At 41.6% G+C, this 26,312-nt stretch overlaps 1 protein-coding gene across 1 annotated transcript in view; it reads left to right on the forward strand.

Moving 5' to 3' along the window:
• Window positions 1–26,312, forward strand: part of COL25A1 (collagen type XXV alpha 1 chain) — a 405,886-nt gene that overhangs the window by 39,474 nt on the left and 340,100 nt on the right. Inside the window, exon 5 of the mRNA XM_033960097.1 lies at window positions 25,038–25,082. Within this exon, the coding sequence (XP_033815988.1) occupies window positions 25,038–25,082 (45 nt within the window). The remainder of the gene's footprint in view (window positions 1–25,037; window positions 25,083–26,312) is intronic.

Genomic DNA, 26,312 nt, shown 5'->3' on the forward strand with positions numbered 1-26,312 from the left:
CTTCAGTAAATACAGATGCAAAAAAAGTGTTCAGTTTGTTGGCGATGGCTTTGTCCTCCTTTAGTACTCCCTTTATTCCATGGTCATCTAATGGCCTCACTGCTTCCTTTGCTGGTTGTTTCCCCTTAATATATCGAAAGAATGGCTTAAAATGTTTTGCCTCCTTGGCTATTTTTTCCTCATAGTCTCTTTTGGCCCCTCTCACCACCTTATGACACTTGCTTTGATGTTTGTGCTTTTCCCAGTTTTCGTCTGTTTTTGTCCTTTTCCATTCCTTAAATGAAGTCTTCTTGTCTCTGATCGCTTCCTTCACTGCTACAGTGAGCCACGCCAGTTCCTTGTTCTTTTTCCTCTTGGAACCCTTGTTGATACACGTTATATATAGATTTTGCGCCTCGGTGACTGTGTCCTTAAAAAGGGACAATGCTTCCTCTAGCGTTTTTACTGTGCTTATACTCTTCCTAATCTTTTTCCCCACCATGACTCTCATCCTTTCGTATCATATCTCCCCTATCCCACCTTTCTTCCAAAGTATACAGATTGAGATCTTTAAAGGTCCCTTCTATTAAACTGCGCTAGCAGTTTATAGCGCAGTGAGCCGCTCTGAATCGCCCGCGCTGCTCCCGATGCTCATAGAGTTCCCATGAGCGAGTTTAATAAAAGAGGGGGGTAAGTCTGTCCCCATACGCCTTACAACGACGACCACGCACCATTTTGGTAGCCTTCCTCTTGACAGACTCCATCAGGATAAGCCTCATTGAAAAATACAACAATACTTTGACAAAAGATGAAGAACAGAAGCAATTTGTTCTTCGGCTAGTGGCCAGCCACCGAAAGAAGCTCAAGAATTGTAACACCTTTTACAGAAGCTCATGCAAACCACTCTGAATTGGCATCCCAGTCATTAGTAGCGGTATAGAAGCTCACAATAAACAATTAAGTTTATTCTCCTTTGCCCTCGAACAGTTTTCATTTTTATCTTCTATCAACTAAGGGGGAGACCAGTGCTATAGGAACTGTTTGGATAGTTGGATGACTATTGCATAAATTCAATCCACTGATTAATTTGTGCAGTTAGAAGTGGCTTCTGCAGTTCTCCCCAAGTCTTTTTTTTCCAATTATGTAGTTGATGCTTTGTTTGGAAAGACGGATGACTAAGACTTTGAAAGCACTACTTTTAGCTAAGGAAGCGTCTTATAGCTAAACAGATGACTTGGCTATTCTCCATGTAGTGTTCTTGGCCTATGTGCCACTGTTAATCCTGTAGTGTCGTATTTCTTTTGTCACTGGTGCAGTGCATGCTCTACAGAAATGTGAAACCTTCAATTTCAATGAACATTTAAATCTGTCATCAGAACCACACATGTCTTGTCAAGTTGGGCTTAAGAGTTAAGTACATTGCTAAACTCTGTGAGTGGAAGGGACACCTGATCACTGCGGGTTAAAGGATTTGTTTTTTTTTTTTTATATTTCTCATTTCTTTTGATTAAAAGATGTAAAACTTTAAATTATTTTTGGACAACTAATTAAACTCCTAACTAGTTATTTTTATTTTTAAAAAGTGCTTTAGAATTGCAATTCTGGGTCAGACCTAAAATCTGTCTAACAAGTACCTGGCAGAATTTTTAAAAAATGGTAAGCTTCCATGCTACTTAACCTCAGGGATAAGCAGCGACTTTCCCCAGGTCTGGCTTAATAACAGTTTATGGATTTTACCTCCAGGAACTTGTCCAAATCTTTTTAAACACCACCCAGGTCCATCAGAACCTCTCCTTCTCGCCTCCTCCCCATCACCCAGACCCAGCAGTACCTCTCCCTCTCCTGCCTCTGCCTCTCTCCTACCTGCCAACCCACCTCTTTAACATTTTGCCAGCAGCAGCAGCATTTCCTACCTGCTGCTTCCACCGGTCTCAGCTCTCCTTCTGACATTACTTCCTGGTTGCAGGACCAGAAAGTGACGTCAGAGGGAAAGCAGAGGCTGGCACGAGCAGCAGGTAGGGGATGCTTTTCACTGCTGACAAAGTTTTGAAAACATACAGACAGTGAAGAAGTACAAGGGAGGGTGGATGCGGATGAGGCACTGGTGGAGGAGCACAGGGAAGATCAGACGCAGCTGCGGTAATGAAAGAGTGTGGGGAGGCTGGACGCTGCGGCCGTGGGAGGAAAATATTCAAGAGGTTTCTGGTGGTGTGGCGCATACCCCCTGGGGATGTCTCTTGTACATATGGGATTATGTGTACCACATGTTGGGAAACACTGGTATAGATGCATTTCTATGGTATAGATGGTATTTCTATGGTATAAGATCCTGGATCTCAAAGTCCCTCCTTGAGGACCGCAATCCAGTTGGGTTTTCAGGATTTCCCCAATGAATATGCATTGAAAGCAGTGCATGCACATAGATCTCATGCATATTCATTGGGGAAATCCTGAAAACCCGACTGGATTGCGGCCCTCAAGGAGGGACTTTGAGATCCCTGGTATAGATGCATTTCTATGAGGAATTGATCTTATGCAAGGATTGAATCTGTCTGTTTTTGTTCCTACTTTGTTCTGATTTGTTTTAATATTTTATGTATGTAACTTTCTGTAAACTGTTTTGGAATGTATAGAAATGTTAAAAATAAATAAAAATAAATTTTGGTCGCCCTATCAGAAAACCACAGCTATGCCCTGTTTCTCCTTCTTAGCCCTGGAACAGGGTGAATCAAGTTCCCCGTTCTCCACTGATCACCTTCACATAGGGTTACCAGATTTTACGATCGTAAAATCCGGAACCATGGCTCCGCCCCCAGGCCCTCCTTCTTCTACTCAGCTCCGCCCTGTTCTGCCCAAGTCTCGCCCCGTTTTGACCCCCCAAACCTCTTCTCATGCTCAGAGCCACGTCAGGAGGGCATCTGCAAATGCACAAATGTGACACAATGACATCACACACATGTACATGCGTGTTACATCACCGCGTTGCATCTACGCATGTGCAGATGCTCTCCTGATGTGGTTCCGAGCTGGAAGCTTTTCAAAACCTGGACAAAGTGCCAGGTTTTGAAAAGCTCAAAAATAAGCCCTAGTTGGATCGTCTCCGAATGTCCCTGACACTCCCCAATTCGCCAGTGGCAGCGCTTTCTCTCTCCGCCCCCACCCTGTACAGAATCTTTCTTCCCCTCTCACCCATCCCCTTGCATAGTATCTTTTCATCCCTCCTTCCCATCCTGTGCAGCAGAATCTCACCGACCTTCCCACCGTGAGGCTGACATACCTCTGTTTCAAACAGCAGCAGCGGCAGCACTGAACAGGCTGTTTTGCAGCCTTCTCCGTCGGGGGTTTTCCCATCCCTCTGCCGCATCACTGATGATGTCATCAGTGATGTGGCACAGGGATGACCCTGGTGGGGAAGGCCATGAAGCAGGCTGTTCAGTGCTGCTGTTTGGAACGGAGGTATATCGGCCCCATAGTGGGAGGGTCTTCGGGATTCTTCTGCACGGGGGGCTGGGAGGGAAAGATGCTGCACAGGGGGATGGGTTGGCGGGGTCATAGGAGTTGTGCTGCACATGGGGAATGGCTTCATATTATTTGTAAAACACCCCAAAATTAGTGAAGATCATCCTCTGCAGCAGTCCCCAAATGCTAGCTTTAGTTGGGCTGCGACACCCCAAAAAGACTGAGTGTAACAGTCTTTTAAAAGTTGTCAAAATTGTGCCAGACACACTTCAGCACAGGCTTCCATTACAGTAAATAGGCAAGTGTCATATTCTTTGGAGCTGATTGGTATTGTAGTTACCTCTTAAAAGCCCTATTCCACAAAGATCTCAGGACTTTTTTTTATTTCAGAAATGGTATGACATCTGAAATTCAGCTTGTTTAAGGATGATCTGTAATTTGTGTATTTGTTAACCATTTAAAGCTCTGTTTTGTAGGGAAGATATGGCATACATGAACAATGCTTAGATTAGGTTAGATCTAACGCAACACAATGAAATTGCTTTCGGGGCTCTGCTACATGGGGGGGGGGGAGGATGGGAGGGAGGGATAGAAAGATGCTGCACAAGGGGATGGGTGAGAGATGATTGTTGTACACACACAAAAAATAAGACATCCCCTGAAAATAAACCCTAGTGCATTTTTTGGACCCAAAATTAATATGACAGTATCTTATTTTCAGGGAAACACGGTAGTAACTAGTGATGTCAGAGCTAGGTGAAAGCATACTATTTTGTAGAGTATCTAGGTGTTGTTTTTACACTCCACAGCAGGACCCTAGGTTCTCTATATACGTAAAATATTGTTTTAAACTTTTTTGTAGTTCTTTTCACTGATTTTACTGTGTTAGTGGGGGATTGGGCTGTGACCCCCCTTCCCCCCCTTCCCCCCCTTTTATTATTTTTTGGACATTAGAAAACTGGAGTCACTCTCTTGGAATTACTTGAATGGTACCGAAATTCTGAGCATTATTTTGTAGCTGAAAAGAGTGTTATCTTATTTTGTTAAGTGCCAATTTGCAGAAACAAAATTATATGAGCTCGCGCTAGACACTAACGCCAGCATTGAGCTGGTGTTAGTTCTAGCCACGTAGCGCGGGGGTTAGCGTGCGCTAATCTGCTGCGTGCGCTAAAAAAGCTAGCGCACCTTAGTAAAAGGAGCCCTATGTCTGGACATTGTTTCCGATCATTGACTGAACCATGTCCACGTCATTCTCTTCTTGCTTGAGCTGAGAACTTTTCAGCACCCCCTTGTACAATACAATATAAAATTCCCCTTTGAAAAGGACAAAAAGTTATGTATATATTCTTGAAAGATGGTATTCATCACTAAAATTTGAATTCCACACCAGTTGCGGTGAAACACTGAGAACATGGTATGATAATATAGTAGAGCTAATCTTGTGTTTTAAATTGAGTAGTCTGCAATTTCGCATCTATGAAAAAGTCCCAATTTGATGGATAAAACAGCAGTAAAAACATTACAAGAAATTATGCTGTATCCTGACAGGATTTTTTTTTAAATTCACATAAATAAATTAGATACGATATTTGCACATTCCTGAGAAATAGCTTGTGTCTCCATGATATGTAAATGTATCTCATGCATATTAATTCTGAATGTCCTAAAAACCAGAGCAGTTAAGGACGCCTCCAGCACAGCACTGGGAAAGTCAGTGTTATAGGATCTGGCTTGGGCATTCCTCGCTCATGCAAAGTCTTTTGCAGTGCAAAGATGATTGCTTATTTTCTGTAAAATAATCCATCTGCTCTGTAGAGTGCTGTGATTTATTATCTCAGTTGCCTTCCAGTGAAACTAGATTCCGGGGGGGGGGGGGGAGGGGGGGAAGGGGGCAGGGAGAGGGGCAAAGGACAGAGAGGCAACAGCATTAGAGCTAATTTTTGTTCCTCTTAGATTTTAATGACTAATTATTTTTCTAGATTTGTATTTATATATCTTTTTTTTTTTTTTTTTCCTTTGCATTCTGTTGGGCTTAACATGGGGGTTGGTCCGTGGTGAGGCTTACTTTTGTGGACGTTTTCACTAGTGGAATGACAGCTCACACGTGGCTCCTAGAAGTTATTCTAAGTGACTAGCGATTGTGGTTCAGGTAAGGCATCCCGGCCTCTGCATGAACAATTTTTCTGTTTTAATTCTCACTTTATTAAATGTAGTTAGTTAGATAAAACACGAGATTTTCGGCATCTTAACTGACAATGGGCTTTGCAAGTTTTGACTGCTGAGGGTTCAATTTATTATTAGGGTTTCAAGCCAATTAGGAAATATAGTGAAATGAAACGTTAGGCACATTTTTAGGTGTATTCAAAATCTGTGCTTGACACATTTTAACACGGGACTTTCCCACACACTAAGCACAATTAACATGGCACCTTTTGAAAGCTTTCCCTTATTTATTTATTTTTTTTATTTTTGCAGGTCATTTGTTAATATTCCCATTATCATGTTCTACCTACAGAAAATTATTGCAAAAGCATTTAAGAGTAAGGGTAATGCATTTGATATATTGCCTTTCTGTGGTACAGCCAAAGTGGTTTATATGTTACATACAGGTACTTTCTCTGTCCCTAGTGGACTAATAATATAAGGGTTTTTTTTGTGTGTGTGTGTGTGTGGGAGGGGGGGGGGGGAGGTTGTATCTAGGCAATGGAAGCTTAGGGCTAGAATCACTAAGGAAACCGATCATGTACCAATTGGTTTGCGACCCCTTTGTAACTTGATTTTCTTCCAACCCGCGACCTGCTCTCTGCCTCCCCGACTCTAGAGTTACCAGTTGCCACACAGTGCTGCCCTGCTTCTACCCCGGCCTTCCCCTGCAGTGCAAGCCTGTGGTTTTAACCCACAGGTTTAAAGCGAGTTAAAACCACGGGCTCGCTATAAAAAGTTAAAAATAAGATGATCCGTGCACAGGATTAGAACAGCACCAGAGGCAAGAAGGGGAAGGAAGGCAGGACTTCGGAGGAGAGTCGGGATGAGTAAAAAAAAAAACAAACGACAGCAAACGCATTCGCAGACCATCTACAGGCAAAGTAGATGGTCTGCGTATGCGTCAGGATCACTAACCAGCGATCCGTGTCATGGGATGGGGGCGTGCCTCCGATCACCCCCATTTGCATGAAGATAATTGGTGAATCGGTGAGCCTGCCTCCAATCACCCACGGATCGAACACAGATTGCAAGGTCAGTGAATCTAGCCCTGAGTGCTCTTGTATTAACTCTGCATTATCCAGTTAGCATGCGCTAATCATAACACAAAGGTCAGATAACACAGAAACGCCCCTCTTCACCCATGACACACCCCCTGCAAAAATAATTTAGAGGGTGTGTGTCAAGAGTGGAAAGGGGACTTTAATGTGTTTCTACAGTACAGTTACAGTTCGCTTTATTTATTACACTATTTGGCTTAAAACAGTAAGAACACAGCGGTGTGCAGTAATAACAGAACAGGAAAAGAACTCCAATGATGAGCACCATTTGCTGTACTAGTCTTCTGTGTTGTTTTCTGGCTGCTCTGTTTTATGATTCTTCTGCTCATGGTTGTATTTTTTTTGCAGTTGTTAATAAAGATAATTTACCAAAAAAAAACAACAAACACTCTATAGCAGGGGTAAGGAACTCCAGTCCTCGAGAGCCGCATTCCAGTCGGGTTTTTAGGATTTCCCCAATGAATATGCATGAGATCTATTTGCATGCACTGCTTTCAATGCATATTCACTGGGGAAATCCTGAAAACCCGACTGGAATACGGCTCTCGAGAACCGGAGTTCCCTACCCCTGATCTATAGATTAACCAAAAACATTTTAAATTTAAAACATGCCAATTCCCAACCTGTTTGATTGTGTTAACTGCGATTTAATGCCCTTTAATGAAAAGGCCACTTACCCTCCCCTTTTACGAAGATGCATTAGGATTTTTTATCGCCGGCCACAACAGAGAGGCAGAGCTAATACTGCCACGGTCGGGATATGAAAGCCTAGCACATCTTTGTAAAAGGGGGGGGGGGGAGTTATTAAACATTCCCACCCTATCCTCAGCAGGCTCTGGGGCCAATGCAGAAAGCCTTGGCTCTTCTGTGAAATTATCGATCCTAAAATAATGTGACATGCTGTAAGTCAGGGGTGTCAAAGTCCCTCTTCGAGGGCTGCAATCCAGTCAGGTTTTCAGGATTTCCCAAATGAATATGCATGAGATCTATTAGCATACAATGAAAGCAGTGCATGCAAACAGATCTCATTCATATTCATTGGGGAAATCTCGAGGAGGGACTTTGACACCCCTGCTGTAAGTAATGAGAATGCAATTACTTCTGTGTTAAATTTGCAGCAGTAATCCTCAGCTCGCTGCTAAATGTCACCCTTCTTGTCTGCGCATGAGCGTTGATTAGCTCAAACAACAACAGGAAGGGTGACATAAAAAATATAGCAGCATCTGCATTGGCTCACCATCCTTTCCTCCCTGAACTGAACCTCCAATCCCTGGTGGTCTAGTGGCTTTCCATCCCTGACCTGATGATATGTCAACCCTACCACCATTTTAACAAATTCTCCAGATATTTTTACCTGTCTTCCTCTTTCTGTGATCTTTTGTAGTTTATGAAAGCTAACCTCTTATTCCTTACCTTCTCAGCTACTACTTTTGAGAACCAAAGCGACCTTCTTTTCCTCTTACTTTTACTTACTTGATTCACAAAAAGGTTTGTCGCTCTTACAATTACTCCTTTCAGTTTTGCTCACCGCATTTCCACTCCTTCCAGATGGTCCCATCCAGACAATAATTCCTTGACATAAACCCCCATCCAAACAAAGTTAGTTTTTTTTATAAAGTCTAGAACCTTTGCTTTTGAATGAGCCCTCTCTATACCCATCTTAATATTAAACCATACCATAGTTCAGGATTTGTACAACATAAAAATCCCATACATCTGCAAAAATCATACGACTATACCATCTCAACCACTCATTTACTACATTACTTCAATCAAGCAGCAAAAATCTAATAACCTGCAAAAAAAGATGATATTCAGAAAGTAAAATATTAACTCAAGAAGCAGAATATTAGCTTTAAAAAGCTACTATTTGGGTTTCTGTCATGCATTATGACATCAGGGAAAGGGATTGAGACTTGTATAACGCCTTTTTGTAGTTTTATAACCACACTCAAAGGAGTTTACATACAGGTACTTTAAGCATTTTCCCCATCTGACCCGTTATAATAATAATAATAACTTTATTCGTATATACCGCCAAAGCCTTAATAGTTCAAGGCGGTTTACAAGAGAAACTGAACAATCAGCGACAAGTACAAATCATCAGAAATACATAATAAGCAAAAAAAAGTTAAAAACAGTAAAACCTTAGGTTACAAATCGATCAAGCAACTGCGTCTTTACTAATTTTCTAAAAGAGTGGTCAGATGTAATAATTTTGCCCAACCAATCTTTCATTTGGCCTGCCTGAAAAGCAAGAGTTCTGTCCAGAAATCTCTTAAAATGACTGGCTTTTACTGTTGGATAAGCAAACAAATGAATTCTGCTTGTGGGTTTATTAGAACGGTCCCGGAGAAAGTGGGAAACCAGGTAGACTGGCGACATTCCAAATATTGATTTAAAACAAATACAGGCAAATTTAAAAAGAACTTTTGCCTCCATCGGCAACCAATGTAATTTTTGGTACTAATGACTAATATGCCACTGAGGCCCTGATTTTATAAAAGATATCTATAGTTACTGTAGGTGCTGGTATTTTAGGCTAAGAAAACCCTGGCTTAATATACCAGTGCCTAAGATTTCGATGCCTACTAGCACTTAAGTCCATTTAGGCACTGTTGGGCATGATTCTACAAACAATGACTAACTTTGATTGACTTTTCTAGGCGTCTACCGAGTTAGGCACTGTTTATAGAATCTGGCTCTTAGTGGTGTTTGAGTTTCCCATATTTAGCTCTACGAACGTGGAGATGATGCGGTATACAAACCTAAGGATTAGATTAGATTAGATTAGATTAACATAATTTATATAGCTTGGGTACCAAATTGCTTTTTAGACCATGCACCCAAAATTCAGCGCTATTTAAATGGCCAGGAATGGCTTCTGGCCAGTTAAATAGCATTTGGCCATCGAACTGCTAATATTCAGTGCTGTCTCTGCTGAATATTAGTGGTTAGCAGCTAAAACGTTGCTAGTTATATCACACAATAGCCGCCAATTTTAAGAGTTGAGAGGCCAAGTTTAGCAGCCAAATCGGGCCACGCAAATAGCTGGTCTATCTTTGGCTGCTATAACTTACTCTGTCACTCCCAGAATATACCATGTTTCACAATTATAACTTTTCAATACACCACCAGAAGACAAATTTTATAAAGTGCTCAGAAAATGGCTACTTTTTAGCGCTATTGTGCTTATTTCACATACAAAGGAAGTAAGGCAGCACCACTTTCGATCATCGTACTGTTATCATATTCTATGGAGAGACAGTATTTAAGACTACAAAGGATAAAAGCACGAGCACTTATCTTATTGATGAATAGTTCTGCTTCTCTCCATAATTTGCGATTTAGATAAGTCCCACTTCTCTCCCTATGACTTCTATAATTTAGCCAGCCAGTGCTTAAAATTGATTTAGTCAGCTAAGTTTGAGCTGGCCAAAAATAAACCAAATATTCAATGCTGGTCACCAGAAATGGCGCAGATTCAATATCCTGGCTAAGCGCTGACTGCGGTAATTAGCCAGCCTGCCTCCCACCCACAATCTAAATATCGAGCCCTATAACTCCACGCCTGATAAGGAATAATCAGCTGCCCCTCTAGTGCCATAACTTCCAGTACACTTGAAAATATAGTAATGCCAGTTTTTAGTTCCCAGCTCCAGACTTTGGGCTTGTCTTATGTTTTATATTTGATAGAGCATGGTGAGAATTTCCTTCTGGGATGGGTGCTGCAATCACAGCAATGGCTTCCAGTGTCCCTGATGGACTGGACTAAGTGGAAAGGCATGCATGATAAAACCACAAGTTTCGTGAAAGCACAAAGACAAGAGAGGTTGAGCTGGACTTAAATAAGTTGCACAAAATGAAGTGTATTGAATCGCAGGAGGTCTCAAAGGCGTTTATACAGTCTGGGACTTAGGTAGATAAAATTGGGTGGATAGTGGGTCTGAGGGAAATAGGGACTAAATTACTAATAAAAGCTGAAAGGAAATGTACTTCTGTTTTCCCTTAATTAAGTCCATGCTGCTGCTGGCTAGCAGAAAGTCTGATATTTAATCTCAGCATTAGTCAAGGGGCAGCCAATTTACTCCAAGTAGCAAGGTAAAACAACTCCACTTCTGGCGTGTGGGTAAAAAGACCTTTAGGAATAAGAAGTAAATACCCTTACGGACACTCTTTAGCACATCTACAGTGCACATGGCAGGGCTGTTTCCTGAAACATCTCTTTTATAAAATCCTTTGTATGCCACTGTTCCCATGTGCATTTGACAAGTTAATGTTGGCAGCACAAAATCGCAATTACAGTACACGTTTCTCCACAGCTGTCTGGGTAAAACATGGTTTCATTAATCTTTATTTAAACCGTCCTTCTCTATGAAATCCTATGGGCATACAGACTGGGAAAAGATTGGGAACAGATTTACAGCAAAAAAAAAAAAAAATTAAAAAAAAAAATATATATATGTATATATTACTCCATCTAGGGGTTGATTGGAGACCTTAAAGAACTTCGGAAAACATGCACAAAATCACCCCACTTAGGTGCCTGGCCCAACATACTTAACTCAAGCAAAAGTTGTTCCTGAAGCATCATTTAGGGCTCCTTTTACTAAGCTGTGAGAGCGTTTTTAGCGTGCGTAGAATTGCCACACGCGCTAGACGCTAACACCAGCATTGAGCTGGCGTTAGTTCTAGCCATGTAGTGCGGGTTTAGCACACGCGACAATTCTGCACGCGCTAAAAACGCTATCGCAGCTTAGTAAAAGGAGCCAACAGTGTTTACAAGTCATTCAATTTACTGTTTATAACGAGTCTCTTCTACCTTATATACTGTATTTTTAAATGTCATTGCTTTTACTTATATTCTTCTTACTGGTTTTAGCCTCTTCTTTCATCTTGTCTCATATCCTGGCATTTTATCCTGCTTCTTCTGTCCATTCTGATTATTCCATCTCGTTTCCTCTCCAACTCCAGCTATTTCAAATGATCAAATACACACCTAGCTTGCTTTACAAGCTCTGATAGGCTGCCTTTGAGGTGGTCCTGCACTCTGGGAATCTGAGGGCATCAGATACTGCTGCTCATTGCCTGACTGAGAAGAGAGAAATCTGAAAATAGGGAGCACCTCATCAACCAATGTTGCTGCCCCTGGCAGAACATCAATAATTGGATAAATGCTGCAGAGAAAGTGTTCCTACTTCTTTCAAAGTTAAAATAATATGTAGAAATAAAACAAAACCATAAAAGAAAAAACCAAAAACAACAACAACAAACAACAATCTTTGGGTGAGGGGGCTGGAAAGAAGGAAAGAGAGAGAGAGTGCTGGCCACATGGGATAAGGGGGCTGAAGAGAAGGGAAAGGAGAAAGGGTGTTGGCCACGTGGGATAGAGAGGGTGCTGGAGCAAAGGGAAAGAGACACTGGACTGGGGGCTCGAGCTGGAGGGAAAGAGAAAGGGAGAGAAGGTACTGGACCCTTGGGGGAGGGGTACTGAACCTACAGGGAAGAGGAAAGAGAAGGGAAGGTACAGAGATGGAAGATGGATAGTAAGCATGGAGAAAGAAGAAAAGGTCAAAAGGTGAGCGAGTTAACAGAAGACAAACAGAAATCAGAGCCTGGGACCAACATGATTTGAAGAATAAAATGACCAGCCAACACAAGGTAGAAACTATTTTGTGATTACAATAAGTCAGATTTGAGATGTGAATCCTGCCAGAGCTAGTATTAGACATCGAGCGCTAGCTACAACTTAACAGCACTAGTGTGGGATTGGGGAGGGCAAAGGGGGTGGGGGGAGGGGGTAAAGAGGCTGCAAAATAAACCCACCAGCTAATTTTAAAGCTATATCATAGAAAGCAAATTGAGTCATATTGAATTGAAAATTTGATTCATTTGGCAAAATCAAATTGAATCAAATTGAATTTTTTTTCCTACATCAGACAACTCTACTGTGCATTACCAATTACTAACAGAATATATTGTTATATCAAGCCATTTTTGTTCAGGATATGTTGTGGTAGAAGGCAGAGATTAGATTTATATAGCTAGGAAAAATAGAGAAATCTGTGGTTCAGCATGAAAATTTTAACTGAGCCTAGCCTTATTTATTGTGTATGTTTGTGTTTTGCTTTAACTAATTACTGTGCTTGCTACCGTGGACAGTCAAGCACTTTGGTGTGGACAGGACAATCTAGAATCTTTTTAAACAAACAAACAAACAAATATTTACATAAGTAAAACAGAAGATGGGATAAAAAAGTGAGGAGAGGTGATTAAAATTTGCAGATGACACTAAACTGTTCAAAGTTGTTAAAATGCATGCATAAGAACATAAGAATTGCCATACTGGGACAGATCGAAGGTCCATCAAGCCCCTTACACTGTAAGGATAACTATGGAAAATTGTAACCGGTAAACTATACATCACGTATATTAATATTAGACCCCTAGTATGTGTCAGGTTAGGATACAAACTTGTATTGTAAGCTTGTACTGAAATTATGTATGCTTAACCTGTAACCCGTTCTGAGCTCTTTGGGGACAATGGGATGGAAAACAAATTTAATTAATTAATATCCTGTTTCCAACAGTGGCTAACTCAGGTCCCAAGCACCTAGCTAGATCCCAAGTAGTAAAACAGTTTTTATGCTGCTTATCCTAGGAATAAACAGTGGATTTCTACAAGCCATAGATGGTCTATGCTAAACCTTTTATAAACCCCACTAAGCTAACTGATTTCACTACATTTTCCAGGAATGAATTCCAGAGTTTATTTTCTCCGGTTTGTTTTAAATCTACTACTTGGTAGCTTCATTGCATATCCCCTAGTATATTTGAAAAGAGTGAACAAGCGGTTCACATCTAATCTTTCCACTCAACTCATTATTTTATGAGCCATCTCTTCTCCAAGCTGAAGAGCTCTAGCTGCTTTAAGAACATAATAATTGCCACTGCTGAGTCAGACCAGTGGTCCATCATGCCCATCGGCCCATCCCTTTTAAAATTTTTGTTGCCCTTCTCTGTACCTTTTCTAATTTCGCTATATCTTTTTTGAGACATAGCGACCAGCACTGCACACAGGATTCCAGGTGCGACTGTACCATAGAGCGATACATGGACACTATAACATTTTCATCTTAGTTTTCCCATTCCTTTCCTGATAATTCCTAACATTACATTACATTACATTAGTGACTTCTATTCCGCCTGTACCTTGCAGTTCTAAGAGGATTACAGAGTAAGATAGCTGGACATTTCCAGGCATTTACAAATAACAGTATGAGGTAGCTGGACATTTCCAAGAAGTTACAATTTACAGTATAAGATAGCTGGATATCTATTTGCTTTCTTAGCAGCCACCGCCACATTGAGCTGAAGGTTTCAAAGTATCTTTAACAATGAAAAATTGCAGGCAGACCTTAGGAAATTGGTGTCCAAATGGCAGATGAAATTTAATGCGGCCAAATGCAAAGAGATGCACATAGGGAAGAATAAGCCAAATCATAGTTATCAGATGCTAGGGTCCATCTTGGAGATCAGCGCCCAAGAAAAATATCTGGGTGTCTTTGTAGAACATACGCTGAAACCTCCCACCCAATGTGTGGTGGCGGCAACCAAAAAGCAAACAAGATACTAGGAATTATTAAATAAGGGATGGTTAACAAGAGTGCTATAATTCCTCTGTATCGCTCTATTGTGTGACCTCACTTTGAGTATTGCGTTACATTCTGGTTGCCTTATCTCAAAAAAGTTATAGTGGAACTAGGTTTAAAGAAAAGTGTCCAAGATGACAAAGGGGATGGAACTCCTCTCGTATGAGGAAAGACTAAAGAGGTAGGGCTCTTCAGCTTGGAAAAGAGACGGCTGAGGGGAGATATGATTGAAGTTCACAAAATCCTGAGTGGAGTAGAACGGGTACGACTTGATCGATTTTTCACTCTGTCAAAAATTACAAAGATTAGGGGACACTCAAAGAAAATACAAGGAAATATTTTTAAAATCAACAGAAGGAAATATTTTTTCACTCAGAGAATAATTAAGCTCTGGAACACGTTGTCAAAGGTTGTGGTAAGGGTGGTTAACGCAGCCAGGGCAGGATTAACCAATAGGCCAAGTAGGCACGTGCCTAGGGCCCAAAATTGTCAGAGGAGCCCGATGAAGGAGGGCATCAACATTGTTTTTTCCAAACGGCGATGGGCCCCTCCAGCATCGATCAGCAACGTGAGGCCCCCCGATCGGCAATGCAGGCCCCACCCCAATCGGCAATGCAGCCCCCCCATCAACGGAAAGTAAGACAAGCAAGCAAAGCGGGTAAGAAAGGCAACGGGAACTGTAATTGTGCAAGCGGTGCTGCTTGCCCAAAGCTTCCATCTGACGCAGCTTCCTGTTTCCGCCTGGGCGCATGGTGGGGTGGGGCGGGGCAGGGGGCCCAGTGTACTTGTGTGCCTAGGGGCCCTTGACGAATTAATCCTGCCCTGAACGCAGCTAGTTTTAAGAAAGGTTTGGACAATTTCCTGGAGGAAAAGTCCTTAGTGTGTTATTGAGACAGACATGGGGGAAGCCACTGCTTGCCCTGGAGCAGTAGCATGGAATGCTGCTACTATTTGGGTTTTTGCCAGGTATTAGTGACCTGGATTTGCCACTGTGAAGCCGGGCTACGGGCTTCATGATCTTATAAGAGGAAGAGAGTGGCTATCCAGAAAGGTTTATCCTTCCAATCCATTCTTTACAGTTCTTTGCTAATTTTCCTATAAGCTACAACTAACCTTTAATCAATCTGATGCCCCAAAATATATACACTATTAGCTTTAGTCCCAATACCAGTGTATTTTAAATGTAAGTACTACCAACCCTCTCTAATAGAATGTATGAAATGAACAAACTAGGTTGGTATATTTCAATGTGAAAATCTTAACCGAAATACCTCAGCCCCACCACTCCACCGCTATAGTAATTTCAAAAACGGGAGATTTATGTGGTGCCTCATCATTGGTAATTCATTGTTAAGCGCCGTGTCAGTGTTCATACAAAAGCTTTTTTTTCTTTTTTTACTTTTTTACAATAAATAAATTAGTGTAAAAGTGTATATACACTTTTACACTAATTTATTTATTGTAAAAAAGTAAATATAGTGTAAATTAGTGTATATACACTTTTACACTAATTTATTTATTATAAAAAAGTAAAAAAAGAAAAAAAAGCTTTTGTATGAACACTGACACGGCGCTTAACAATGAATTACCAATGATGAGGCACCACATAAATCTCCCGCTTTTGAAATTACTATAGCGGTGGAGTGGTGGGGCTGAGGTATTTCAGTTAAGATTTTCACATTGAAATATACCAACCTAGTTTGTTCATTTCATACATTCCAAAATATATACAAGCATTGAATACATCGAAAAAAATATTAATCAGAATTAGGAAAACTGGTTTACTAGGAAACAGGTTGCTACAGCAGACACTGCATGTTCACAGAATTAACAAGTTGTAAATAATTTCATTTATCAATATACAACACAAACAATATGCAGGGTAATAACTTCATTTTTTTGCTGCTTTATCCATTTAAATAATGTGGTTCATGTCCCCTGCTAATTCTTCTCTAGTAATCTATTATAAGTTCTCTTATATTCTTATTGAGCTTATGTTTTGTCCATTATAATTTTCTCAGAACAGTGATTGTCTCGTATGTGTCTGTGCATAGTGTTGCATATACCTGGTAGTGCTGTATGAGAATAATAATGTATGGTAGACTTCCCAGTAAAAGTATAGAAAATCGTTAAATCTATTGTCTGTTGGAAAATTGCAACAAGCCAGGACATAAATTTGAGTCTATGGTATTTCAACAGATAGGGACAATGGACAGGCAGGATAGTATGTGCTATCAATTGGATTTTCCTGCCACAATAAAACCATTTCTTCTCTTTACAAGACTCCAGATTTATTCCTTAAGTAGTTTTGCCATGACTGGAAAATGAATGTAGCCCTCATAGTTCAGACTCAGGTTATCTCTGGGAGGAGCCAGATGCCTAGTTGTGACATCATCAGAAAAAAGACATACAGTATTGACACTGACTCCTGAGGCACCATGTTGAAGGAGCATGCTAAAGGAAGTAGAGAATGACACAGTGGCTGTTAGCCACGGGTAACCCGCCAAAATGATGGGGAAAAAACTGTGTTCACCACTGCATCAGAGATGACCTTTCCGGTAGCCATATGCCACATCAACGCTCCGGCTGCTGTAAGAAGGCAGTTTAGAAATTGCCGGCCATGAAGGTAAAGGGCAGGGAGGTTTGTCGGCACAGTTGTCGGACCAGGCCTGTTGTTCTGGGGGGAGGGGGGGTGCATGGCGGAAGTGCATGGCGGAAGGTGTTCTCGCTGCAGGGGGGCGGTGAAAGTGCCACAAAGGTAAGGGACAGGGAGGGAGAAAGGGAGGAAAGGTGGGGTGGAGAGGAACAGACGCTGAAGGAAAATGGGTAAAACAGAGTGGGGAGAAGATGCTGAAGGGACATGGGGAAGACAGAGTGGGGAGAAGACGCTGAAAGGACATGGGGAAGACAGAGTGGGGAGAAAACGCTGAATGAAAATGGGGAAGAGAGACTGGGAGAAGACACTGAAGGAAAATGGGGAAGAGAGATTGGGAGAAGATGCTGAAGGGAAATGGGGAAGAGAGAGTGGGGAGAAGATGCTGGCAGGGAAGAAGACAGAGATGCCAGACTATGGGGGGAGCGGAGGGAAGAAGATGGGTATGGGTGCCAGACCAATTTGGAGGGGGCATGTCATGTAAGCAGTCAGCCGGTGCCGGTGCCTCTCCTGCTTACTGGCATCTCGTAGCACACCCGGAATCTCACCGCGACATACAGTTTGCGATACACTGATCTAATGGAATAGAATTTCATTCTAATGCAGCTTAATAGGGATTAGTCAAAGAATGCATAGTTTTAATTTTAACTCAGGAGATGGTAGGAAACTCAGCATTCAGTGATTCTGTTAAATGCTGATTTTTATTCATAACTAATCAATGAAGTAGTGGGAGCATAATTAAGTGCTAAATGATGACTACTTCTAAAAACAAATCTTAATAGCTTAAATCAAAAGAGAACTTGAATAGGAAGCCAATGAGGTTGACTCAAAGAGGGTTAACCTATCATATTTTTCAGACTTGCAGCAGTGTTGTGCAATGTTTATTGGTTGTTTTCTTTTCGTTTACTATGTTATTGGGAACTCCCACAAGTACAAGATTGCAGTAAACCAGCTGTAATCAGGACTGTATTGCTATTTTCAGCTGCATCCTTATCGATGAATTCAATTGATTCTTCCATGTTAAATCAGTCAAGAAACACTCCCAGAATTTTTAATGTAGATTCTAAAGAATAATCAGAGAGATTTACCTATAGCTGATTGGAAGTTGTTGGGCTTTCACATAACATAAATTTAGTTTCATAAACATAAATTTCAATTTAATGTTACTTGCGCAGTGTTCAAGATGGAATAAGAAAGTTCTAACTAAGGAATCCAACATTCAGATTGGTGCCCAATTAACTTTAGTGCTTAACTTTAGGGCAGTCTTTTTGCTGTCCTAATTTTATGCAGTCATTTAGCTGGCTAATGGACTAAAAATTGCTGCTAACCATCTAAGTAAGAGCTCCACCCACACTCCAAACTGGCTCATCCCCTAACTGGTTAGGATAGGGGGTCAACAACCTGTGGCTCTTCTTTCATGTGGCTATGGCTCTCCAGGCTCCAACCCTTTAATCTCCCTCCCAACCCCATGATTTCCCCCCTTGAGTCTACTGAGGTACCTGGTGGTCCTGCAGGGGTCTTTATGGCAGGAGTGCAGTCCTCTTGCTCCTGTCTCTTCACGGCTGCCTTCTAAAATAGCTGCCGCGACCTCTCGTAGTTGCTTATGTCATTTTCTGTAGCACCGCGAGAGGCTATTGCAGCCATTTTAGAAGGCAGGAGCGATAAGGCTGCACTCCTGCCATGAAGACCCCGCTGGACCACCAGGTACCTCGGTAGGCCTGAAGGTGATTGTGGGGTTGGGAGAGAGATTAAAGGGTTGGGTCCTGGATAGGGGAGAGAATCTTGGCTTTGGGTTGGAGGGAGGGGAAGGGGAGAGAGGGATGAGAGGTGCAGATCCTTGCAAGGAGTTGAGGAGTTTGTAAATCTTGGGTCAAACATTCTGGATAAATTGGCTCTTTGCTATAAAAAGGTTGCTGACCCCAGGGTTAGGAGAAAGCTGGTTAGTGGTGATATTCAGTGGCACTAACCAGTTAATTGTCATTGAATGTTGTATGCTGAGTTGCTCAGCACGGTTTAATCAGGCAGGAACCTCTCTTTCTGGAAAATATAATGGCTAATCAGCTAATTGACTATCTTGATAATCACAGTATTCTTCATTTTCCCAGTCCGAGATTAAGAAGGGTTCAGTACTAAAACACTAAAATGTTCACTGGTAAATGGCATTCGATTACTTGTAACTCGGGGTTACCACATAATAAAATTGCAGTTTGACCTTTCTGCTGCGCTCAACTTGGCGACCATGCATTATTATTGCAGATTTTGAAGGATATCGATCTTTCACAAATATAAATTTATTATATAAGAAAATGGGTTTTTTTTTAAGGCAACTATTTCTGAACATTTTCTTAAATTTTATCATTTTAAAATAATAGTCCAAGTCTTATATTTATCCAGTTGGACTCCTTTAATGTTTTATATTCTGGAACCATCATTAAAATATCCAAGCACTTCCAGACTTTGCAGAACATGGCAGTGAGACTGTTATGTGGAGCTTGGAGATTTGATCGCATGACCCCTTTGTTAAGAACTGCATTGGTTACCTAAAAGCACATGTTCATTTTTGAAACTGAGTTTTATATTTAGACTTATTTATGGCTTGGCTCCATCTTATTTGACTTCTTTGCTGTCAGTCTGCTTCTCACAGAGATTGAGTGTGATAAAGGTCTGCTATCAATCTCTTTTTCTCTGGCAACAAGCTTACATTTAAGAGAATTTTCAATTCCTTATTTTCCTATCAATAGACCAAATGTTGGAAGGTAGTTTGCAGTTTGTATGTATTTTAATCATTTTATTATACTGTACTCCCCCGAAATTTACGGGGGTTCCGTTCCAGGAACCCCTGTGAATTTTGAAAAACCATGAATGCAAAAGGCAGGCGAGGCAGGAGAAGGCAGCTGGAGAGGCAGGAGAGGGCAGCTGGAGCGCCAGCGGGTGAAGAAAATCATTTACAGTCTGCTCGTACCACCTCTTATTGTAGTAAAGTTGGGCTACACCAATCAGGAGCTGCTTTGGCACGCAGCTCCTGATTGGTGTAGCCCGACTTTACTACAGGAAGAGGCGGTCAGAGAAGACTGCATATGATTGACTCCGTGAACCGCGAACTGCAAATTTACGGAGGAACACTGCATATGTATATTTTTGTAATCTAGATAAAGACGAATTAGCAATAACAATAAACTAAACTATTACCTGCTGTTTAAAAAAAACATTTTGTTTACAATTTTTTTTTAAAGTTTAAGCTTTATTTTTTTATTTTATGTTACATTCCAATGATTGCTCTTATTTGTTATCCACAATGAACAGACCCCCCCCCCCCCCTTTACAAAACCGTAGCGCGGTTTGTAGTACTGGCCATGGCAGTAACAGCTCTGACGCTCATTGGAATTCTATGAGCGTTGGAGATGTTACCGCTGCGGCTGGCACTAAAAATTGCACTATGGCTTTTGTAAAAGTGGGGGAGTATGGTTGTAATTGTGGATAAGCCCTATATTGAAATGAAAAGTACCATGTGACTAATATGGACTGTCAGGAATTAAAGGAAATGCCTACCAAAGGGTGCTAGAAAATGGGGTTATATAGCAGGCTGGCCCCAACCAGTGCAACCCCAGGATATACCTCATAGGGCAGGTGCTACCATTATTCAAGATGGCAATGCCTGAGGTAGGAGCAAGTAGGTACCACACCTTCCTCTCATTTTAAAATATGGCAGATGTGCTTGGGTGGGACTGGAGGAGGGTTCAGTGGTTTGGAGGAAGCTACTAGATGCCAATAATTTAATTTTTGTAGTCACAAAAAGCGGGATTTGGTAAGGGGGAAGGAGGGGGCCACTAAACTACCAGCAAAAATGTTTTGAAGGGTTGGTAAGGGGGTCAGATCATTGGGTTGGCGTAGGTCAGAGAGGGAGGAGGCCACTAGATCATCAAGGGGGCCAATACAAGGTATCTCTGTCAAGCTGGTCAGTTGGGAGGAGAGGGGACTGCCAGTAGATACTAGTCCTCTCAACCAAACCTTCTCCACTGCCGTAGATCTGGTGAAAAGTGTCCTATATTAACCATGTGTACAAAATTCTCGATTTTTGTTTTGCATGTCATGTGTTGGCTAATCACCACATGTGAATTCATTGTAATGTGGTATGTGGTCAAAGTTTCCATACAACTTAACACTCCACTGAAACCATTTCAGCATCGCTAACCAGTGGTATAAGTGTGATTTTAACATGCACCTAAAATTCTTACCGAGCTGCAGTATAAAATTTTTTCAACAAATTGCATAAGCCCAAAGTCTAATTGGTTAGATTTGTTTTTTTTTGTCTTTATCCATCATTCTCTTCTACATTTCTTTTTTTTTTTTAATTTGATTTACAATAATAACAGATAAAGATTTATTTATTTTTTTATTTTTTAAGTCAATCAATTTTTATTAAGAAAGAAAGAAATACAAAAACAATAACAAAACAGAACAGCTCATGGCAGCGAAATAAACAATCCACTAATATAAAGTAGTGGAGACAAGCTTGCTGAAATACAATAGCATAGCATAGCATATACAGTCATTAGTAGTATCAAAAGCACCATCAATACAGTACTGTAGAAATACAAATAAAATAAGATATATCACAAATGAAAAACCTCATGTGGTACACTCACAGTAAGCAATCAAAGGAGACCAGATATTACGAAAAATAGATTGTGAGCCTCTGCACTCGGCCACTCTGGACTCATATTTATACGCAGAGAGAACCATAGACCACCATTGAGAAACAGATATCGGTCTCTGCGTCTTCCAATGTAGTAGTACAGTCTTGATGGCCAAGCCACAGAGTATGTCAAACAGGGTCTCCATATGTCGAGGAAGTGGAGGTTCGATTGCTGAGGATCGTAGTATTATAAGGTCATAAGTCAACACTGCCGGAGAAGGAATAATATGACTCACAATATCTCCAACGTCCATCCAAAAGCCAGATACAAAGGAGCAGTCAAAAAACATGTGTTGTAGAGTTCCAGCAGACATAAGACATCTCCAGCACTCGTTAGATGAAGTGGAAACAACTCGTTGTTGCTTGATTGGAGTCCATAACGATTTGTGAAGAACAAAAAACAAAGATTGTCTAAGAGAGGCCGAGTGCAAGGGTCTATTGGAGCGTCGCCATATCTGGTTCCATTGACTTTCAGAAACTGAACGAGAGAGATCTCGTTCCCATAAGCGCTGGACAGGTAATAATGTGAGCGGACCTGCATTTCGATATACACCATATATCCCCTGGATAGAGAAAAATAAGAGGAAAAATGCCCATCCACATTCAACCTGGCCCTAGGATTAGAGTACAATAGGCGCACCATGTCAATGAATACATCACCTAATTGGAACCAGTGTAAAGTATGAAACAAATATTTCCATTCCACATAATCAAAAGCCTTTTCGGCATCTAATGACATCACACATTGAGGGATGGAGACATGACGGGCAGCCTGTAATACATGACATAGTACTCGAGAATTATCAGCTGTAAGTTGTCCCTTTACAAAGCCGCATTGAGTAGGATGTATAAGCAAAGGAAGAACCTTAGTGAGCCTATCAGCAAGTATTTTAGCATAAATTTTACAATCATAATTGAGTAACGAAATTGGTCTATAATTGTTAGGGAGCATTGGATCACGTCCAGGCTTGGGGAAAACCACTATATCCGCTTCAGCAAAGGTTCCTCCACTCGAGCCCCGCTCCATAAAGTCAGTGTAAAGCCGAGTGAGTAATGGTATCATCGTGGTTTGAAAGGTTTTATAGAAACCCAGGGGGAGACCATCCCCTCCCGGGGCCTTGCCTGTCCGTAATCCACCAATGGCCGCACTGATATCTGATGGAGTTAAGTGTTGATTGAGCTCCTCAAGAAGCTTAGATAGAAGAGAAGGAGGCAGCAGGTCTCGAAAGAATTCGGCAAAGTCAGTTTCAAATGAAGTAACTCCCGAAGTATAGAGTTTCTCATAAAAGGAGCGAAACTGATCGGTGATGGCTACAGGGTCTGTGATGAGAGAGTCTCCCTGTTTAAGGGCAACACTATGACGAGCTCTTTTTTTTTGCTTAAGGTAGTTAGCTAGTAAGGTACCCGCTTTGTTTCGATGTTCATAATACAAAGCACTTTCATGTAACAACATTACACCAGCTTGCTCAGATAGAATGGTATTATACTGGAATTTCAACTTACGTATTTGTATCAAATCTGAGGCAGCCGATGAGATATGATATCGAACCTCCAAGGATTTTATTTGAGCATCAAGATCAAGCAGTGATTGTTTACGAGATTTGGTAAGATGAGCCAAATAGGCTATGATGCGACCTCTCAGGTACGCCTTATAGGCATCCCAAATCATCTGATAAGATACAAGCGGTGTATCATTGTACATGAAATATTCAGTTGTCCATAGTTCCACCTGGGAAAGGAAATCAAGATCTTGCAAAAGAGCAACATTCAAGCGCCATGAAGGTGTAGAGGGTGAGGGGGTCGAGAGAGCATATGATATCGATATGGCGAATGGTCCGAAAGAGGGCAAGAGAGTATAGATGAAGAGTGAACAGAGTGTATGAGCGAATTAGACAAAAGGAAGTAATCCAGTCGCATAGCAGACGCATGAGGCGCTGACCAAAAGGTATACTCTTGATCTTTGGGGTGAAAGAGACGCCATACATCAGCAAGGTCATAGGACTGAATGATATTTCTTAAGAGCGAATGGGTCGTAGGCAAGCGATAGGAGGAGTGAGATTTTCGGTCTAAGTGGGAATCCAAAACCAAATTCCAGTCTCCACCCACAATGATATAGTCAGTAGAAAGGGAAGCCAGCTCCTTGGAGATCTCATGAAAGAACTTTGGGTCTGCAGTATTGGGTCCATATAGTGAGAGGAATGTATACCTACTGGAAGCTATATCAAGGGTGACTGATACCCATCTACCCTGGGAGTCATGGGAGGAGCCAATTATAGTGTAGTGAAGATGTTTGGATAATAAAATAGCAACCCCACCCTTAGTGGAAACAGCTGGGGAGAGGAAACAATGTGAGACCCAATCCCTCTTCAGTTTGGCAGATTCAATGACATTCAGCTTGGTTTCTTGCAAAAAGACTACCTGTGCAGAGTGATGTTTACAAAACAACAGCATTTTTTTCCTCTTGATAGGATGATGTAAGCCTCTGATATTCAGAGATAAGACCTTACATATTCCCATCAGCATTGAGTAACATCAGAGTCAGTATCAATAACAGTACAGCATCAGTGCTAAAAGTCACATGCCAAGCAAATCTCAGACTTGTAAGCCACTGCCTTGAGCTAAAACTAAAAAGAAAACCCCCATACATACCCACAATCATACATCCCCCCTCCCCCCGTCAAACATAACAACTCCCAACCACCCACAAGACAGATGCCTTGTAACAGATAAAGATTTATAATAATAACATATGAAGAGGAGAAAAAAACAACAACCCAATAACCACCAAGTATACAAGTATTAATTATGACCTAACGTGAACAAGATAGTATAATACAACTAGGTACCTCATGTCAAACAAATATAACAATTCTGTACACATGTATTATTTGACGATGCACATGTCTAATTCTTAGCCCTTTTTATGCCCAATTAAGGGCTCCTTTTACAAAGCCGCGCTAGGGCCTTAACGCGCGGAATAGTGCGTGATAAATTGCCGCGCGCGCTAGCCGCTACCGCCTCCTTTTGAGCAGGCGGTAGATTTTCGGCTAGCGTGTGCTAATCAGGTGCGTGCGCTAAAACGCTTAGCGCACCTTCGTAAAAGGAGCCCTAAACTTTATTAGACTGCCAACTTTTGTGCCAGTGTATGATAATGTTTTTTTTGTTATAAGTCTACTGGGCCTTGATGCTATACAGTCTTGAAGGTCATTTCAATTGTGAAGTTGTGTTCCTCAGGTACAAATTAATTCATACTAATGAGCACATCTTGTATAGATACTATAAAATCTGAACTAAGTCAAAACATTCAAATTTTGCTTTTTTTTTTTTTTTTACAGGTCCTGCAGGAAAACGAGGAAAGAGGGGAAGAAGAGGTGAACCTGGTAAGCGTTCACAATGTTTACAGTATTTTTTAAAGCATGATTATGACATCATTTGTTATATCTATTCTGGATTTGCTCTGTTGTTAGTTAGGGTAAGAACTCTAACTCACAGGTGTCTGAAGTATCTCCAATTGCACATTTGCCCCTGAATTATATATATGGCACCCAAAATTGGGGTGCTGATATTTGGGCACTGATCCAAGATGTGCACCCAACTTAGCAGGCTAATGAGCCAACTAGTACCAATAACTGGGTGCTAATTCACACCAATTTGAATTTGCATGCACATCTTGTTCCCAAATCCCATAGTGCACAACCCTAAAGTGGGGGTGGCGACACATGACCATGGGAGTGCATAGGCGGGTCAAGGGCATTCCTAAAATTTCCACACAGTAAAGGCCAAAAAGTAACACTGTGAACTGGAATAGATTAGCGGGTGTTGAAAAGGCTGTCTTCTCCTTTGCTGCTGGAGTAAGGGGTACCTACCAATATCCCTTAGGTCCAGGGCTGAGATGAACTGAGCTCTTCCCAACCTCTTGAGCTCATCGACTCTTGGCATTAGATAAGCCTCTAGTCTGGAGACAGTGTTCACCTTCCAGAAATTAATATAAAATCAGGTGCTCTTTTCCGGCTTCAGCACCAGTACGATGGCCACCAGTTTCTGGCCAACTCTTCAATAATTCCCAATTTCAACTTCTCAGATACTTCTTTCACTATGGTCTGTTCCCCTGTACCTCTTTAAGGTTCCTGGTGCGAACAGCAACCCCACAACTGCTGTCCCGCCAGCGTCGGCTCTTCCTCTGACGTCACTTCCTGCCTCAACCCCGCCTAGGAAGTAAACTCATAAGAACAACTGACACTGGCATGACAGCAGCTTGGGTGTTGCTGCTCGTGCCAAGAACTTTACAGAGGTAGGGGAAAAGGGAAGCGGTGCGTGCGTGTGCGGCAAGAGGGGGTGGTGATGGAGCATGTGGAGATGGGGTGGAATAGAGGGCAAGGGAGGGGAGCCACCACCCCAGGCGACTCTAACCCTTACTATGCCACTGCATTGGACTATCAGGTAAGGACCCTGAGGTCCTCTTTGGGGGGGCAGGGGGGACCTGTGCATGAAAGATGCTAAAGGGGGGGGGGGGGGTGAGGTGGAATCAAGAGGGAAGGAGGCTGAGTTGGGGGGGGCCTTAATGCTAGTTATGGTATATCACCATAAGTCATATTATGGTATTTACATAG

The sequence above is a fragment of the Geotrypetes seraphini genome, chromosome 1, assembly GCF_902459505.1.
Source record: "Geotrypetes seraphini chromosome 1, aGeoSer1.1, whole genome shotgun sequence".
In the NCBI taxonomy this organism is placed as follows: domain Eukaryota; kingdom Metazoa; phylum Chordata; class Amphibia; order Gymnophiona; family Dermophiidae; genus Geotrypetes; species Geotrypetes seraphini.